The sequence below is a fragment of the Sardina pilchardus genome, chromosome 8 (assembly GCF_963854185.1).
Source record: "Sardina pilchardus chromosome 8, fSarPil1.1, whole genome shotgun sequence".
Taxonomy (NCBI): Eukaryota; Metazoa; Chordata; class Actinopteri; order Clupeiformes; family Clupeidae; genus Sardina; species Sardina pilchardus.
The window spans coordinates 34,216,097-34,234,350 of NC_085001.1; the positions used below are offsets into that span (position 1 = coordinate 34,216,097).

An 18,254-nucleotide genomic window follows, 5' to 3' on the forward strand; every position below is an offset into this window, starting at 1 on the left:
GCTTATCAAAACATATTCTGTCTGGCTGTGTGAAATGTGACATTTTCCACAGTGACACCATGTTATATTGGTCGTGTATAATATGCAAAGCCCTTACTTCTGTAGAAGGATCTTCATCATGAGGGCACCTATTTGAGACTCCTGGGTTCGAGGACTGTGGAGAAAATGCTCAGCACGGCTGAATATCAAGGGCACCACATCATCCGGTAAATGTTTTGGAAAATACAGGACAAGCAACTCAGCAGACAGTTCACATATCTGTTCATTGGAAACAAGATTTACAATCACAATATCTTGACTTGAACAACTGGAATCATTGTGTGACGCTTTATACAATGTCTCCATGACATTAATAGTGGTCATATTTGGCTTATTTAGCAAATGTGTCAAGATAGGTCAGCAGAAATCAATGCTTCATTATCAACAGTTTGATGTCGTAAAGCAGCTTAGCCCTGAAAATGTTTAATATGTGGAAGTAAAATAGATAGCACCTCAAAGAGGTCAATGAGAAACACCGGTGTGTCCTCATTACACCATTGATATCTGTCTTTGTCTAGTCCTATTCCCACTGTATTACTGTTGCTAGGTCAAAACAATGGCCATGCAGAAGTCCCCATAGAAAAGCATTGAAAACCTGAAGACTTAGGTAGTGTTAAAACGTAATTCAGATTTTTGAAACTCATGACAAACGTACAGTCATTCCAAACGAATACGAAAAGCCTAATAAATTCACGGTCATAACCGTCACCGTTTCAGGAGCTCAATTACAATGAATTAATGTGGATGCAAGGCTGAGTCAAAAGAAAAGTCTTTTGGATTCAAAGAAATACGCAATAATGTAGACATAGCCTTAACGGGAGAGCAAAGAACTTCTGGTAACACTTTACATTACAGATCGGTAATAAGTGGGTAATGTTATGGTAATATGTTTGCAATTTAATGGTAATAATATTTTTAAACCACATATTACAAATAATTCATGTGTAATTTCTAGACAATTACTGTGCAATTACCATACAACAACAATGCAAATAACTTGGGTTTAAGGGTAAAATAAAAATGGTAATAACTGCTGTAAATATGTACTTACTGAAGCAATAAATATTTAGGATTTACTTATTGTGACATAATATGTGACCTGTTATCTGTTGTTATGATGAAATAAATGAGGTAATTTCACAATAACTATATGGTACCAGGGCTGTAAAATACTGCTTTGTCTTTTCGAAAGGTTTTCTGTACGGTGGGGAGTTGTTGAAATCCTTTCGAAAAGACAATACATTATCTTACAGCCCTGATACCATATAGTTATTGTGAAACAAATTACCTTATTTATTTCATCATATAACAGATAACAGGTCACATTTTACTATCAAACTAACTACCACAAAAACTTTGACCATTGTGTAATTGTGCCATAACACTTAAAAGTTACTATGTAATTTAGTCCTTCATAGCACCATCATTACACAAAATTACACAAATATTATGTCACAATAAATACATTATTAAATATATTAATAACAAATATTTATTGCTTTGGTAAGTACATATTTACAGCAGTTATTACCATTTTATTTTACCCAAGTTATTTGCATTGTTGTTGTATGGTAATTACACTGTAATTATCTAGAAATTACACATTAATTATTTGTAGTATGTGGCTTACAAATATTATTACCATGAAATTGCATATATATTACCATAACATTACCCACTTATTACTGATCTGTAATGTAAAGTGTTACCGAACTTCTCTTATTGGTAGTGGTGGGCTGGTGTCTGCAGAGGTGAGTGTGGCATCTGGCTCAATATTCTGTGTGTGGGACTGTTGTGGTAGGTGAAATTTCATGGGGAAACCACAATGATTGGTCAAATGTGCGGAAAAGTTGTGCTGTTGAGACAAAATAGCATGGTCGCCTAGAATTTGAAGGGATTGGTTGAATTTGCGTACATTTTTACCATCGTAATATATTGCGAATTCCTGGAGGGACTGTACAACTAATGTGTGACATGACCTAGTATATGGAGGTTTATTTGGTGCAAAACTCCTGAGCACTTGTCGCAATAGATATTCAACTTGTAGCCAAAAGACACAAATGTGTATCAGTAAATTTGAAGTCAAAGATATACTATTTTTTTATCCTGCAAACACAACACAGCAGTTACATGTAGGTATTTGCCTGGGGTCTTATGCAGACAGTTATTATCATATTCGGGTTACGCCAATCGTGTTAAGGTGTTTACCAAACTCATACGCAATCATAATATTGTCATTACTCCAATTAATAAAGGAATACGGTGTGCATGCAAGTCATTACCAAACAGCATCTCAGATATTAACTTAACTCATTTGTCATGTCCTCCAAACAGTTGATAAGAGCCAGTTGTTTTGACTTGGAAAAAAAGTCCCATCCTCCCTTTGACCTGGCCCAAGTGATTAGATTGGATATATTTGCTGGAAAATAATGAGGGGTTAAATGCTTCACTCACAATGCAACGTGAACTCGGCTGGCCATCCAAAACAACCTATTCCAGAGTATTGGGCATGAGGGAAAGGACATGAAGCAATGCATTTATTATGCTTATTATATGGCAATTTGTCATGCAAGTTGAAAAATTAGTGGATATGTGGCGGAAAGAAGTCGTAGTTCAAATAAGACACTTTAAAGATTAAAATGTCTAAATAACTGTAAATGAACATAACGGAAATGGCAACAGTGAAATAAGCAGGATAATGGACACCACAGAATTCTGTTCACAGAAATAAATGCACTTACAAGGTCTGCTGTGCATCAGGGCTGTTTCACAATCTTGAATGTGCATTAATTTCTGTGAACCGAACACCTTGTCATCCATTATCCCTTACATAGTGCCCACTGTACAAGCCTCTTAAGGCAGTGTTATGGGTTTGCCTACATTGGTCAGGATCAGCAATGTTATGTAGCTATGAAATAAAGTTAAATGACAACCTCAACGACACATCAATGCATTTGTTTCTTCCCTGACAGCACAGGCATATTCCAGGATGACAATGCCAGGGTTCACCATAAATGATTCCAGTAAATCACCATGTTGGTTCAGGAGCAAAGAAAAGAGGGGAATAATCCAGTTTTACATTTTGTAAGAATGGTTTTAAAGACCCCCTACAGATGTTTTTTTCATCGGATAGCTCCGATTCTTGATACTTTGTCATGATTGGATGAATCACATCGATGCTGTTGTACAACCCAGTGCAACTCTTCAGGTAGACCGCATTTGATTCCAAACAACTACCACTTCTACTACTACTACTCCAGTTAGAGTTGCTGCATCTTGACTTTGCCTGACAACCTTTCTGATAGAAGTAATACATATTTCTTGAAGGAAGAATTATTATCTATGAATACAGTAAATCATTAAATGTACCGTGCCTTTGTTTTATGAAATGTTGACAGTATGTAGTACAGTGTTTCCCACAGATTAGAAGGCAATGTGTGGTGGTGTGGTGGTGTCTGACGGGGGGGGGGGGGGGGGGGGGGGGGGGTGCACCCATATTTTTCATTGCATCGCCTTTTTATGATGTGAAGCTTGTCTTTATTTGAAACACACACACATTATGTAATTATTTACATTATATAGGCCTATACTGACATTTCTGATATTCATAACAGCAAACTTTATGCAGATTATAGCCTACTATTCAAATTACAACTCCACTTCTTAAATTCAGCTGACTGGTTGAAGCCTCAAAATATTGTAAACATAGCAGGCTAAGCTTATCATACTCTACTGGTTGGACTGTTCAGTTTCCCCACATATGTGTTTAAGTTTCAAGGTAAGCTAATACTTTTTCTCCTTGGCCCTTTTAAGTCTTGGAGTTGAAAAACATTGTTGGTCAGTCAACTTGAATGCAAGAGTTTTAATCAAATGTCTGAAGCATAGCCTACTAATGATGCTAACCGAATATAACAGTAATTTAGCTAGTCGTGTTCTGTGCGTCAATGCGTCCACGATTGTGAATGTTTTATTTGGATTAAATGTGCATGTGGAGGGCGGCTGTCCATTGAGCGCGCACGAGAGCGGGCGAAGGAGAATGAGTTTACTTCTACTTTTTGGTAATTAAGTTGCACGCATCGACTACAAAAGTTGCGGGAGAACTTTATGCTTCTACCCGAGCAGCGTCAGGTGCATCAGTGCGACCACCTACCACGCTTCCAGGGATGATCTCGTTGGTTTTCATGGAGACAGACAGCCGCGGTGTGCACGGAGGGTAGCGGCTGTGCGTGTGTGTGTGTATGAGAGACAGATGCGCGAGTGACAGAGAGGGAGCGCAGGGAAAGGAAATTCATCTTTACGAATGCTGCGTGTTTTTCAATAGCGTTTCAAAATAAGAATAAATAAATAAAGAATAACGAAACGCAATATGTGGCGGCCGGTGCTGAATCTGTGGCGCACCGCCACAAATTTGTCTATGTGTGGGAAACACTGTAGTAACCATGTTGACAGTATGTAGTAACTGTTTGAGAAAAGCAATAAACCATTCAAGTCTGTGGTTCCAGTGATTTTAGAACAGCTAAGGGACACGAGGTGAAGAGGAGCCTAGGGCCTCTCAGGGCCTATTGTTAAAACTAATAGTGACTATCTTTCAGTGACACCCGGTGATGTATTTCAATTCAATTTCAATTTAATGTCGCTTATAGAGCGCCAATACATTATTACAGAGTGTTAGACATTCACTCTGTAAAGCGTGTATTCATGTATTCATTTTACAAACCTGGCGGCTGCCCTTTTTTCTTTTCAGGGCTCCAGGTGTCAGAGCAAGTCTCTAACACTGCAGACAACAGTAACAGAACAGTCTTCTTTCTCTGGTACTTGCTTCCAGGATTTAAGTAGTGGAAGGCAAGTTCTGCTACCCAATCCACAAACTCTAAAAGACAAGAACAAGTCAAACGATCCAAACGGCAAATAGATCAATACAAGCTTCAAAGGAAAACAAAAATGTTAGAAATGAACACCTTGACTCACTCACCAACGCCTTTGCAGAGTGTGTTCTCGTCCTCTGGAGAAAAGCCCATCTTGCTCTTGGTTTTTAGCACTATAGCTAAACAAGTGTCTCTAACTCTGCAGAGAAACTTCTTCACAGCAGAGTAAAATTGCTGCCGAAAAGGGGGTGCCTCACTATTCAGATTGAGAGGGATAAATTGCCTCATCGCTGAGAACTCCAATTCATTTGGCATTTCCTTGGATTTTGAACTACAGCACAGCAAGTTGAAAGCAGCCAAACGAACACCATCATCATGACAAGTCAGGGCATTCTGCAAAGTTTTAAATGCATGGCTTTCCTTAGATATCCAAAAAGACTCTCCGCAGGTGGCTCTGTGTGTGCTCATAATACAGGTCCATGCTTTAAGATGCCCCTGTGAAGTGGGGTCCAGAAAATCCAACAGCATCATTGGAGCAGATGGAAATGTACGCAGAGTCCAGGGTAGAAGGTGGCTGACTGCGTTGGTCTGCAAGAGTTTCACATCTGAGGTCAATGCCTCCAGGAGAGTTTCTTGCCAATATTTACTCCATGTAGAGGCTAGTTCAAATTCTGAAGGTGGTGACGCCTGTTTTTTGCATAACTCTTTCCGTAGCTCTTGAATGAGTAATTTATAGAATTCAGATGCACATGAAGAAAGTTGATTGGTGGAGAGGCATTTCAAGAGATGAGCAGGAAACTCAAAATAACTTTTTAAAACCTGTTGAAATAATAAAAAAAGTCATCTTGACTGGTGCACTTTGCAGTTTTTACATACACTGTTAGATAGATAGATAGATAGATAGATAGATAGATAGATAGATACTTTATTGATCCCCAAGGGGAAATTCAAGATGTTAGCTTGTTAGCTGGATTAGTCATGTATAGTCAAAGGTTTGGGATCAGGTTTCTATTAAAACTAATCTGAATAAGAATGCCCCTTAGTTATGCTATAATCACTGTAATCTATGACTTTACAGGGCTTATTGCTGAAGAAAGATGTGGACTGACAAAGCATTCAGCTGTCAATTTCTTGAGGTAAGCAGAAATTTCATACAACTAGAAAAGCACTCAGACAGCGCAGACCTCCGCCTGTATTGTTCTTCCTAGGTTGACATACATTTGAACCTAAACTATTCCAATCGCCACCACGTGGTCATACCATGCCATTACACCACTAAGCGAAAAACATAAACGGCTCCGGAATCATTCCTTGGGTCATGTCTGACCTTCCCTGAAAATTTAATCGAAATCCATCCATTACTTTTTGAGTTATCTTGCTAACAGACAGACAGACAGGCAAACAAACAAACAAACAAAGACAAACAAACAAACATACGCCGGTCCCCGATGAAAACATCCCCTCCCAAAAAAGGACTAAAAAAGAATTCCAACGTTCCAAAGTTCATGCCACCAGAGTGTAGCACTTTGGCTACCTGCACCTTTAGCTGTTGGCTGCAGCAACTCCAGCTAGATAGCCACAGTAGGCCGCTTTCTGATTTGTTTCATACCAACAGTACTCTGTGGCCTCATGAAACAGAGAAACTAAGTGAAAAAATTAAAATGGGAAGTGTCCTTGAAGGCCACCTTTACAGTCAAACTGCCTCAACTGCTTAATAGAGTTGAGAACCCCTGGCTGTGCTTCTTCGACCCTAAATACATTCTATATATTTGGAAGCAGTGCTTTGTATCACTGTCATGTTGTTGGGATGAAATTGATAATACTATAGCCGCTTTTAGACAGACGTGTATTTACGCAATGTTCACAGACATTTTACGGTAGTTTTTTTCCGTTGTGCTGTCTGAATGCATATGTCCGCATATCTACTATTGGAACTTTTCCTGCTGCCGACCTAGTCATGTTTCCGTAATGTTGACGCCACAGCTGCTATGTGAACAGCAATCGCGGAAAAGATCTGCACTTGTCAGTGATGATCAAGGGAAGTATTACGTGTATTTAAAGTGCCCGATATCACTGAACAGCTAGCCTATATCTCTCTAAAGGCCTGAACACACCAACCCGATAATGGGCCGTCGGGCAGTCGGGGGCGGTCGGGGACTCGAGTCTGTTTGGTGTGTCCCTTGCCGTCGCCAGTCGGCGTCGGCACTAATTTTGGCCAGTTTTGGCCGACTTGACATGTAGAGTCGGCCAGTGGCCGTCGGCCTCAATTACCAATCTGATTGGTTTATATTTCCCATTCACTTTTCGTTTACTGTGCTAATATTAGTTAGCAAGCTAGCCGGCTAGGTTAACAGGCAAAAAGTAATTTATTCCGTGCCCAAGAGAGTGTTTCGTTGGCATCACACACAAGCAATGGCAATAAAATAATACACACTATATAATTATATTTATATTTTCTTATTGCTTAATCAGAGAAGTCCGAAAACTAGTGGCAATTAGTTCCGCGAATCCTGCATGATATCTACTCATCTACTCGGCTGACTAAAGCCTGCAGTTATGGGTAATGTATCAAACTTCACGCACGCGCAGAACGTACAATCGGCGTCGGCGTCGCTTCGGTGTGTTCTGTGGCACTTTTTCGACCGACCAGTGGAGACGAGAGCCTGACTGATAGTCCGACTGCTTTTCTGCCGACGGTCGGCCGGTCGGATTGGTGTGTTCAGGCCTTAACACGCTGCAGATCTGTTTCGACCTCACTCTGACCATCACTACGGTCTAAAAAGGGATGGTGACGGTCATCCCTCAGTCTCACAGATCCATAGTTACCTTCATAACCTACAGTAATGCAGCAAGGCTAATCCCGGTGTGAAAACTACACTCGTATGCACGGCTCAGTGCGGCCGCATTTATTAGGCGTCATTATCTGCCCAACGAACTAAAGCCCAATTGACGGAAATTCTACATTAGATGTGAACATGTGGCCGTATACATTCCGCATATATGCTTCATGTCTGAATGTCCGCTACCGTCAGAAATGCGGTAAGCAATTATCGCAAAATGTGCGCAAAACCTGTCTGAAAACGGCTTATGAAAGCATCCATAGCATTGAAATAGCCATCCTTGATTAAAATTCCTTTTACTGTATAAATGTCCCACTTTGCCAGTTTCAAAGTACTTCTTCAGTATACATTACCTCAACTGTACTCCAGCATACTTTTATTTCTTTTGTCTCACAAACGTCTTTATCTATGATTGTCTATACATTTTATTATATCAGATTCGTGATTATATTTTAGAATTTGCTGAATTTCATTAAATGGAGTTCTGGCACAACTAATAGACAAGAGAGGTTTAATTTAGAGATGACTTATTTGAAAGCTTTGTGAGATGTCTTCAGTTTCTTGGCAAATCTGTCCATTAAACCTTTTCAAAGAAATAGACTGGAAAATATCTGAAAAAAGTAGATACCTGGCCCCAGCCGTGGCGCGACTGGCTGGGGCACCTGCACCGTACGCCGGCGACCCGGGTTCGATTCCCGCCCCGTGGTCCTTTTACGGATCCCACCCCGACACTCTCTCCCACTCACTTCCTGTCTCTCTCTACTGTCCTATCATTAAAGGCATAAAAGCCCAAAAAATATACTTAAAAAAAAAAAGTAGATACCTCAGATATTCAAATAATAGTAGTCCAACAACTGCCATTATCTCGCACAGTGTGAAATGAGAGTTGCAGAAAATTCCTTTAAAATCAGTAATTTCACTCTACAATAGTAATTGGGAACATTAAAGGAATACGCCACCCAAAAATGAAATTAAGCCAGTCTCGGGTCACCCCCAGAGTTAGAACAGTGAAAAAAAAAAACGGCTAAAATCCGTCCGGGCATTGTCCTGCTTTGGGAGCAGCGTTTTTAGCTTTAGCTTAGCACAGTTGCTGTAAATGAAGGGTGTCAGTTAGCACGTCCTCCAAAAAAGTGACCGAGACTTTTTTTTTCTAAATATATCTTTGAGACGTGTGTTCAGAACGAGTACAAATCATAATGTAAAATCGAACGAGGCTATTACCTGGGCAGATATTTACTTGGAACTATATTTAGCCCCATCACAGGCGAAGCACAGCTAGTCTCACGTGGCCATAGCACGTAGCACTTGAAAACTCCTAACTTCCAGATTCGACGGGATGGGATTCAAGTGCTGCTGCGTGAGAACTTTGCGCCTATTTAGCGGTGCTTCGCCTGTGATGAGGCTGAATATAGTTCCATGTAAATATCTGCCCAGGTAATAACCTCGCTCGATTTTGCATTATGATGTGTACTCGTTTTGAACACATTGCTCCCAAGATATATTTAGAAAAAAATGTAGATGTCTCGGTCACTTTTTTTGGAGGGCGTGCTACTGACACCCTTCATTACAGCAACTGTGCTAAGCTAAAGCTAAAAACGCTTCTCCCAAAGCAGGACAATGCCCGGACGGATTTTAACCGGGTTTTTTTCACTGTTCTAACTCCGGGGGTGACCGAGACTGGCTTAATTTCATTTTTGGGTGGCGTATTCCTTTAACCATGAATTACTGTGCAATTTCATGTTGAGTTTATGAAGGAAATGTCTAAAATGTCCAAATATTGTGAATAGCAGTTTATAAACCAATAAAGATAGATCTGTTCATACCACTTCAGAGCCAAAGTATGGCAGGAGAACACAGAGGAACAAGTACTTGGCTTTGGTCTCCCAAGGCAACTCAATACTACGATGCAGCATTTCCAAGTAGAGTACCCTATCAACATCACCATGATGTTGACAATCCAATTCATACATTTCCAGAAATAGACACAGAGCATTGCGAGCAGAGTCGGTGATCCCCTCAATCTGGAAATACATAAGAAAAACATTTCAAGTTAACCATTAACATCTGAAGTGAACTGAACGTTGAGTATGCAAGGGCTTACAAAATGCAGTAATACTCTGCTCAAGAGTTATTTGTCTTCCTGTGAGAACTCTCTCCTCCCTATCTGAGTAGTGGACACTAGGGGTGGGTGATAAATTCGAATTGATCGATAAAATCGATTGACTTTCAGGTCGATTTATATGACTAGAAATCAGTTTTCTCTTTAACTTTCACCACTGACACGCTCCCCTTGGGCTCCAATAGTTCAGAGTGGGCTGACCGCTCCCCAGTTCCCACACTTAGCTTGATCCCAGGAGTCAGTGTCATCAGTTATTTGATTTGATAATTGGTTCAGTTTTGCGGTGTCAGATCCAGAACAAACAAAGCCCTGCAGCAAAATTTCTTTAAAGGCTGTTGCTACCAAAGGTACCTCAAACAGAGGTATGCAGTGGAGTGAGAGGTGTTGCTGCCTAGGGTTGGGTACCGACCCCTGTACTTTTACCGGTACCGACCGAATCACGTCGGTATTACCGGGTATTGCTTCACGTGACATTGAACAATGCTAAATTTCGGTACTTTCAAGTGCTTCAGGAGCGGAGTGCGCCATCTGACATCATGTCTGAGTGTAGGCTACGTTATGTCGGTCTCAAAAACGAAAGTGAATAGGCTAACTTAATATGCACCATTTAAGCCTGCATGTATTGCACCAAGAGCAAGCATAAATGAATCAAAATAGTAGGCCTATCCCTGGTAAGAACTTAAAATAAAACTGAGAGTTGACGGAGCGCAATGAAATGCACCCATCTTCTGAATCGCGAGTGAGCTGGATCCATTCAAAATGGTTCAAAGCATATGTGACAGAAAAATATGTGAATGCTATTGAAAGGTATCATGGCTAGATGATAATGATGTCTTAACAGCATTAATAATATCTAGGCTATTTGCCGTAGGCTATTTGTCGTGACAGTTGCTCTAATATTGACCGTAGCCTTTGCTCTTGCTGCGCTGCTCCAAGCAGTCAGCAGATAAGAGATGGTCATAAAAAAATAGAAACTATGTCCTAACCGCGATGCGAGCAAACATTAACGATACAATTTGTTTAATTTCATTGCTGTCAATTGGAGTGTCCTGACAGCAAGCAACGCGAGCAGCGCGATTTTTTGAGATAGCTTTTGTGGTTGGCATAGGCCTACTACGGTTTCTATTTTCTCTCTGTCGCTCGCTTTGCTCTGTTATTTTGAATGACAAATATGACTCATTAAAACGGCATATTTAACGGATTCATTCCCCCCGATGCAATGCTATAATTTGATTATACACGTTGTAGGCCCACACAACAGTTTGCTGTTTAGCCTACACGTACAGTTAACCTGACAGACAGACTATGCGTAGCGTTTCAAGGTGGAAATGCTCCGCTGCGCCATGTGGGAATTGTTTGGGCTGTGCAGCAAAAGGCGATACAATGAATTTGAAGATCATGCTAAATGTTTGTTTGTAAAAAAAAGAATAAGTAGGCTTAAAAACATACCTCTGCATAGTGATATTTCTGAGCTGTCAAAGAGACAGGTCAACACCGCAGATGTCACTAATTAAGCGTACAGGCAATCAACGTTTGTCCATGAACTGTCAGTGTGTGCAACCATGACATTCCATTTTAACATGCAATAGCTTAGCACATTAACAATGCTGCAGAAGCACAAAAATATGACTTTGATTAGCTAGGAGTAGCCGAAGCCCTAGGGTAGGCAAGAGTGGTAGAGAAGAACCACTCCCATTAGAGACTGGAAAAAAATTGCAGCGCTTTTGCCAGTTTCTGCATTATGGGAGTTTTGGAACTTAAAACAGCCAGTCACTTGGTCAGTAGTCAATACATTAATTGATTACGCCATAAATAAATGTGATTAGCCATTCAGTTCCAGGTTTTGTGGAACTTTTACATGGAAGCGGCATCAAAGACTGTAGCAACTCTCTCTCTCTCTATGGCTCTGGGGTAGGCTACAGTATATGGGTTGCACAATCTGAGTTCCTGTTGATATCTGGTGCATGATGGGAAATATATTTAGAGGAATCTAGTTGCAGTGTTGTACAGTGACCATTCAAAATTCCTTATAGCAAAATCAGTCTATGTAATCTGACTTTAAAAACTGATTTTGTCTTTAGATGTGGATGGAGTTACTACAAAAATCTTTCCGAAGTCTTCTGACGAAGTCTTATCGCCCAGCCCTAGTGAATACCCAGGCTTAAAGGAACACGCCACCCCCAGGTGAAATTGGGTCACTACCCACAGTCCCTCGAGTTGGATGAGTGAGCCAAAGCGTAATGTAGCCGACCCAGCCACTGTCCTAATCTAGAAACGGCCCGGTTATCCTTAGCTTAGCATAGGCGCTATATTTCAAAGTGTCCAGCTAGCATGTCCTTGCAAAAGTGAATCAAATAATTCAAGATTTTTAATAATTATTTCTCGTAACCTGTACATTCACATCGACGTCATCGAGTGTTTTCATCGAGGGTTTTCAGGTGGTGTCTTTGCGCCTGGCAGCGGTGCTTTGCCGGTGCTATGCCCGAAAATAGTTCCAAATCTAAATTGGTCTAGTATATCCCTTTGTGTTAATTTGCATTGATATTTGCACTCGATGTGAATGTACAGGTTACGTTCTTGAGTTATTTGATTCACTTTTGCAACGACATGCTAGCTGGACACTTTGGAATACAGCCACTATGCTAAGCTAAGGCTAACCGGGCCGTTTCTAGATTAGGACAGTGGCTGGGTCGGCTACAAAACGCTTTGGCTCACTCATCCAACTCCAGGGACTGCGGGGAGTGACCCAATTTCACCTGGGGGTGGCGTGTTCCTTTAAATAGCAGAACTATATCGGACCCTTCCCTTTGAGTGGCTCTCATCAAGACAACAGCTTTACAGCCCAGGCTGCAGAACACAGAGAGGAAAGGCAACCTTTGTCTTTTCAACTCTCAATCACTCCTGACCCTCTACCTATTCCAGTTATCCACCCCTCCTTTCTAACTCACATATTCAGATTCTGCTCACCTAACTTGACATCACAGCCACAAATTGTTTGCTACTAGCCTCATTCCTGGTCTATTATTTCAACCAACTTTGAGCCTTAATTAGGCTCACTGAACTAGCTGTATACATGTATATCTAATTGCACTTTTATCAATATCATGTTGAATGTTTATTTATTTACTGCTCAAGTATGCATACACTTCACAAAATTTGATTTATCCGTTTACACACATTTTATATTTTGTGTGTTTTGTTTTATATCTCTCTACAAGATCTCACAAATTGATGCCCTGGGACAAGTAAAACCTTTTGAATTAAACTGAAAAAGCAGAGGATTAATTCCTGGAATCCCTGGATTAAAAAAAAAAACATACTCACTGGACTCTGTGCATTTTTCCATATGATTTCAATGACTTGGCGCTGAAGACTTGAGCCTTGTCCAAGTAGTGGCACATTGCCCATCTCCCATGTAGATGGCTGACACTCTTTTAGGCATTTTAGCCAAAGGGTAAACACTAAAATCAACAAAAACATGAAGCACATTGTATGGGTCAATAAAGATAATAAACAAATAATGCTAATACAATGAACTTTAACACAAAAATACCTTGGAATGCATAGTAGTGATCTTCTAATGACTCTTCACAGAGAGCAGAAACAACAGGGAACATATCCAAGAGAAGGCAAGTCTAGGACACAAACATATGTGCATGCATACACACAAACAAATAAAACCTCAAAAAACAACCATTAGTACCACTTACATACTGTAAATATTGTGTCATGAATTCAAACATCTGATATTTACAATCATGCTTTACAAACTGGGCATATGGGAAATTATCTATCCACTGATGTTGTACTCAGATGATCAAGTAAAAAATTACATTCATTCATTCATTACATTAATGAACCCTGGCCCCACCACAATACCCTGATAAACCTACCCTGTTGGGATCAAGGTAAGGCAAGGCAAGAATGTCCTTTCTGCAGGCAGTCAGTAAACCTCGGCTCAAAGCCAGTCTCTCCCATCTATCCTTCGTTCTGCAATGACACTCTACCTGAAGTTCTCCCAGGGTCAGTTTCCAGGGTTCTACGAGACAAAGAAACTGATAATAATATGAATACAAACAATGTCTCTAATGCCATCTATCAGCAGATGCGGTACCATTGCATCTGTGTGACAGGAATGTTGGAAATGTAACATTCTAATATCTGGGTTTGTTGACTTCAACCAGAGGCATATGTATCTATATGGCTTTGACTTCAACATGGAATGGCACAAAACAGTGCTCCTTAGAGCCACCCACGGTTTTAAGAAACATTAAAAAAATTGCATACATTGTATTTTTCAGATTTTGGTACAACTGAAGCACTCATCTTCGGTGCTTGCTGACAGCAATGAAAAACAGAACACAGGTTTGCCAACTACAAGCCAAAATCGGAACTACGCTGCTGCACAAAGTCTTTACACTTGGGATTCTAATTAATCCGTCGACTAAATTTAAGCTGCCGATTCACCTTTTCTGCATTTTGTTCAGACACAATATCCCGATTTTTCATATCTCCCACCACAACACACATTATAAGGTTGTGTTCACACCAGCAGGCCAGATCTGATTTTCTGCCTGTGTCCGATCTTCTGGACTGCCTGTTTACATCTACGTTTGAAAGTGACCCACGTCAGATATCGGCGTTCACATGGGTCACTAATTTGTATAGCACTTGAGACCATCCGGATGCACACCAGAGGGATTCTGGTCACCGAAATGAAATCTACAGATAAAATTGTGAAAATGACCTGGTCTAGTGAACTGAAGGAGGGACCATGCAGCCATCCTTCCAACTTTTTCCTCTGGAGCAGTGTTAATAAGCATGGCCACTGCAGTGCCTGCCAAAAGTCGTGTGTCTTTGTTGACACTCTGTTCATAAAGAGAGAATTGTGTTAAATTGATAATCATGTGTTAATATACAGTTGACAGGCAGATTGGCAAAGGACCTACCCATCCAAGAATGATGTCCATGAGAAACCCCAAAATGCTGGTCAAAACTGGGTTCGCTTGTTCTGTCCCAAACACCATAGATGACACTTCTTTGGGCAACAACTGAAAAATCTGAAGACACACCTGAAAGCAACCGCAAAAACTCTTCACAACAGTTTCTTGGTTGCAATCATGGATTGCTTTTCAAGCATCATGAAAGGTAATCTAAAGTTCTACCACGTGTCTCACATGGATGAAGAAACCAGACTTCCAACTATACCTCTCTTAGAGGTGCAGTCAGCAATCACACGCCATCACACTTCCTGTGAAATCGCTGACTTTGCCTTCAAGACCAAACTGCTGAACTTTCCAGCCAAACAAACTATACATGACAACATCAAAACTGACTCCATAATAACTTGCTCCTACAGAGGTTGTGAGAAACTTGGGCATCATGATTGATGAACTGTCCTTCTCTGACCATGTTGCCTCTGACGCCCAGTCATGCTACTTTGTATTCGTATTCAATATGGAAAATTCTCGATGTATCTAAACCAACACACCACCAGGCTCTTGGTACAGACCATTGTTATCGGTCATTTTAAAGCCCCCCTTGGCAGGATTAGCTAAATTTCCCCCTCTGCTGAAGAACGTGTGCATGCTAACTGTGACCATTGGTGAAAGTCACCATTTTCACCAGAACAGATCATCCAAAGGATTTCAAAACAGGTTTATTAAAGTTGAAATAGTTGCCAAGTTCCCCTTTATCTAGAGTAATGCCCTCCTAAGTAGACTCCCAGCTTCTGCGACAAAACCACTACAGATTGTTAGGGCTGGGTATTGTTTGGGTTTTACCTGATACCGGTGCTAAATCGATACTTTTAAAACACTGCTGATGCCAAAACGGTGCCTGAACCAGTAATTTTCAACAAAACGCCCAAACCAATGGCCAAAAACATTAAATAGCTTTTTTCAATTGATAGGACAAATCTGAACATGAAATTTACATTCACTGTATTATCAATATCTGACGTTTCATAGCTTGCAGGCATAATTCTAATGGCTCTAATGTCAGATGGCTCAATAAAAAAAAGCACATGGCGGAAAACTCAAGTCTACAACAGGAATAAGCTTTGCGTTGTGATGATTATAGACTTTGCACCACACCTCTCCATCTTAAAGAACATCTTGAGGACTCAACTCCTCAAAGAGTACCTCATCTCCTAACACACCTAACAATCAAATACACTTAACATGACCTATATCATGCATTTCCTACTATGATTTCCCAAATCCTAATTTATGTCTGAAAGGGATTTTTTCCCTACAAGAATGCTTATCGGTCACATTCAAATGACGGTGGTAATTTCCACACTGTATAGGTAGGCAACTTGTATACTATTCTATAGTTACCCCTGCCCCCACCCCTTCTAAAATCTCTCTGTGATGCCTTCACAGCAACCAGACACCTACACAAAATAGAGAGGGTATGTACTCTACATCTACACAGTGACCTGATAGATTTGATGTGAAGAGCAAATGACAGAAAACCAATTCACATAAATGAAAGGTCACAAAATGTTTCTGTTATATTTGGCAAAAAGAAAGGCGTTGCCCTAAGCGACCATTCATTTCACCTACATGTTAAAACATGCCTGCATATCACAGAAATATCAGTCTCTAAAAATTAGCAAGTAGACTGCGTGATAAAATCTCATACAGTACCTTGACAGCCTGGTAACATAAACCTTCATTTCTCAAAACATTGTCTTCTTGAGAAGACACAAAGACTTCAGCAACTTTAGCAAGTAGACAATGGATCTCTCGTCTTAAAATTCCTAGGCCAAGAGTGCTACTCTCCAGGAACATAGACACTGTACAAACAATGATATAAAAACATGAAATAGAATGAAATAGAATGAATTGGGAAATTCAGTATTTATGTAATGCGAATGTTCTATACTTGTCAGACACACCTAACTGGAGATCCCCAATTGACATAATCTGAAAAAGAGAATATAAAAATGTTTTACTGCCATGATTAAGACCGTTGTTCCTTCATATGGTTTAACCTGGCAATACATCTTACCTGATCGCTGTGTATTAAGGTATTAATGTGTTGGTGAATCTCTTCATAAACAATATCTGAATTCATTTCACCAATGAACTGGACCATCTACAGTAAGCAAAAGTGGGACAAATTATGGAAGATTTGCATTTAACATCTAACAAAAATGGATTAATAGTTAATTACTACATACAGACAGTTACAATAATGTGACAAGGCCATGATGAAAATAAATGTCACTACAACAAAAGGATGTAGTGACACAACCGGTCAAAAGTTTTAAAGGATCTTTATTTTTTGACTATTACATATACTGTAGTAGAGGGAAACTACTGCTTTCAGGCATCCACACAGCTCATATGCCTCACTAGTCAAGATGCTTAGCAGCTACTGTAGCCTATACCTGGGTCGCAATGTGGTGCCTTCAGTGATAATAGACTGGTTACACACGTATGCACACACACTGCATGAGCGCTATGGATCCTACATTGGTTCCAAAATCTGATTGGAATCTTTTTGATAAGGGCTGTTTAAGACTTTTTTAATTTGAGAGAGAGAGAGGGAGCGAGAGAGAGAGAGGGAGAAAACACAAACACACGCACACGCACAGAGAGAGAGAGAGAGAGAGAGAGAGAGAGAGAGAGAGACACACACACACACACACACACACACCTGGTCAAGTTTTCGACAAAGCACAGGAATGTTAACCGCTTCCATCTGAACAGCAACAAGAAGTTTCACGAGTGAGAGAAGCTGCGACCTCTCCAAAGACTCCAACCGAACTCTTTCTTTGAGAAGTTTGAAAGCTTCCTGGAGCGAACGCTCTTTGCAGCGTTTCAGGGAGCCCCTGCAATCAAGGTAGATGTTAAAAATCGAATAATCTTAGCAATGTGTTATTTTCTTCCAAATCCTAATTAGCTCTTGTCAAATGGATCGGCTTCTGCATGTCCCGTCAGAAACACTTTCGTCAACTTCACTTAATATGACGAGGCTACCTCGTGAAATGTTTAGTGTTACCTTCTGCATTCTGTTAGTTTGCCGAGAAGAAGCTCCAGAATGTCAATATGAGGTGATGAGAGGTCCTGTCTTAGTTCAGGAGTATCACAATGTGTATCCATTTCAACATGGGATGACTAACTTAACACATTTCAAACGAGCGTGATCTGCACGCTAATTGCGCCGATGACAGTGTAACCGGATCGAGCAGCAACTTCCGACGTGGCCGCATGTCGTCAAAATACAAGTCGACTGGCACGTCATCCGGAGCAATCTTCCTTGGTCGCCGCTATTTGCCGATTTACGGCTCCCATTCGCCTATGTCACGTAAAAATGGCGTTTTTCCGGTTTCCAGTTTGCTCTAGGGAACGACACTTCCGCTCCGGGTATTCTCCGTTG

General features: G+C 40.6%; 2 protein-coding genes across 3 annotated transcripts in view; both read right to left on the reverse strand.

Annotated features, from left to right (window-relative positions):
- LOC134089302 (tRNA (32-2'-O)-methyltransferase regulator THADA-like) overlaps positions 1–1,972 on the reverse strand; it is a 45,953-nt gene extending 43,981 nt beyond the window's left edge. The window contains exons 1-2 of one of the 2 annotated variants that reach the window (XM_062543734.1): positions 1,754–1,972; positions 98–258 (exon numbers count right to left, since the gene is read on the reverse strand). In XM_062543734.1, coding sequence (XP_062399718.1) covers positions 98–258; positions 1,754–1,852 — 260 coding nt within the window. In that variant the 5' untranslated portion in view covers positions 1,853–1,972. Of the gene's footprint in view, positions 1–97; positions 903–1,753 lie in introns of those variants that run through there. The other variant, XM_062543733.1, reaches the window with a different exon arrangement.
- A 362-nt stretch (positions 1,973–2,334) lies between these two features.
- On the reverse strand, positions 2,335–18,016 carry LOC134089303 (tRNA (32-2'-O)-methyltransferase regulator THADA-like). Its single transcript, XM_062543735.1, has 14 exons — positions 17,877–18,016; positions 17,532–17,706; positions 16,881–16,967; positions 16,768–16,795; positions 16,517–16,665; positions 14,813–14,935; positions 14,611–14,731; positions 13,757–13,902; positions 13,417–13,498; positions 13,188–13,324; positions 9,568–9,765; positions 5,012–5,723; positions 4,757–4,909; positions 2,335–2,458 (listed from the first exon to the last, which is right to left on the reverse strand). The coding sequence occupies exons 1-14, from the start codon at positions 17,975–17,977 to the stop codon at positions 2,340–2,342; spliced, it is 2,331 nt and encodes a 776-aa protein (XP_062399719.1). The 5' UTR covers positions 17,978–18,016; the 3' UTR covers positions 2,335–2,339.
- Positions 18,017–18,254: the final 238 nt, after the last annotated feature.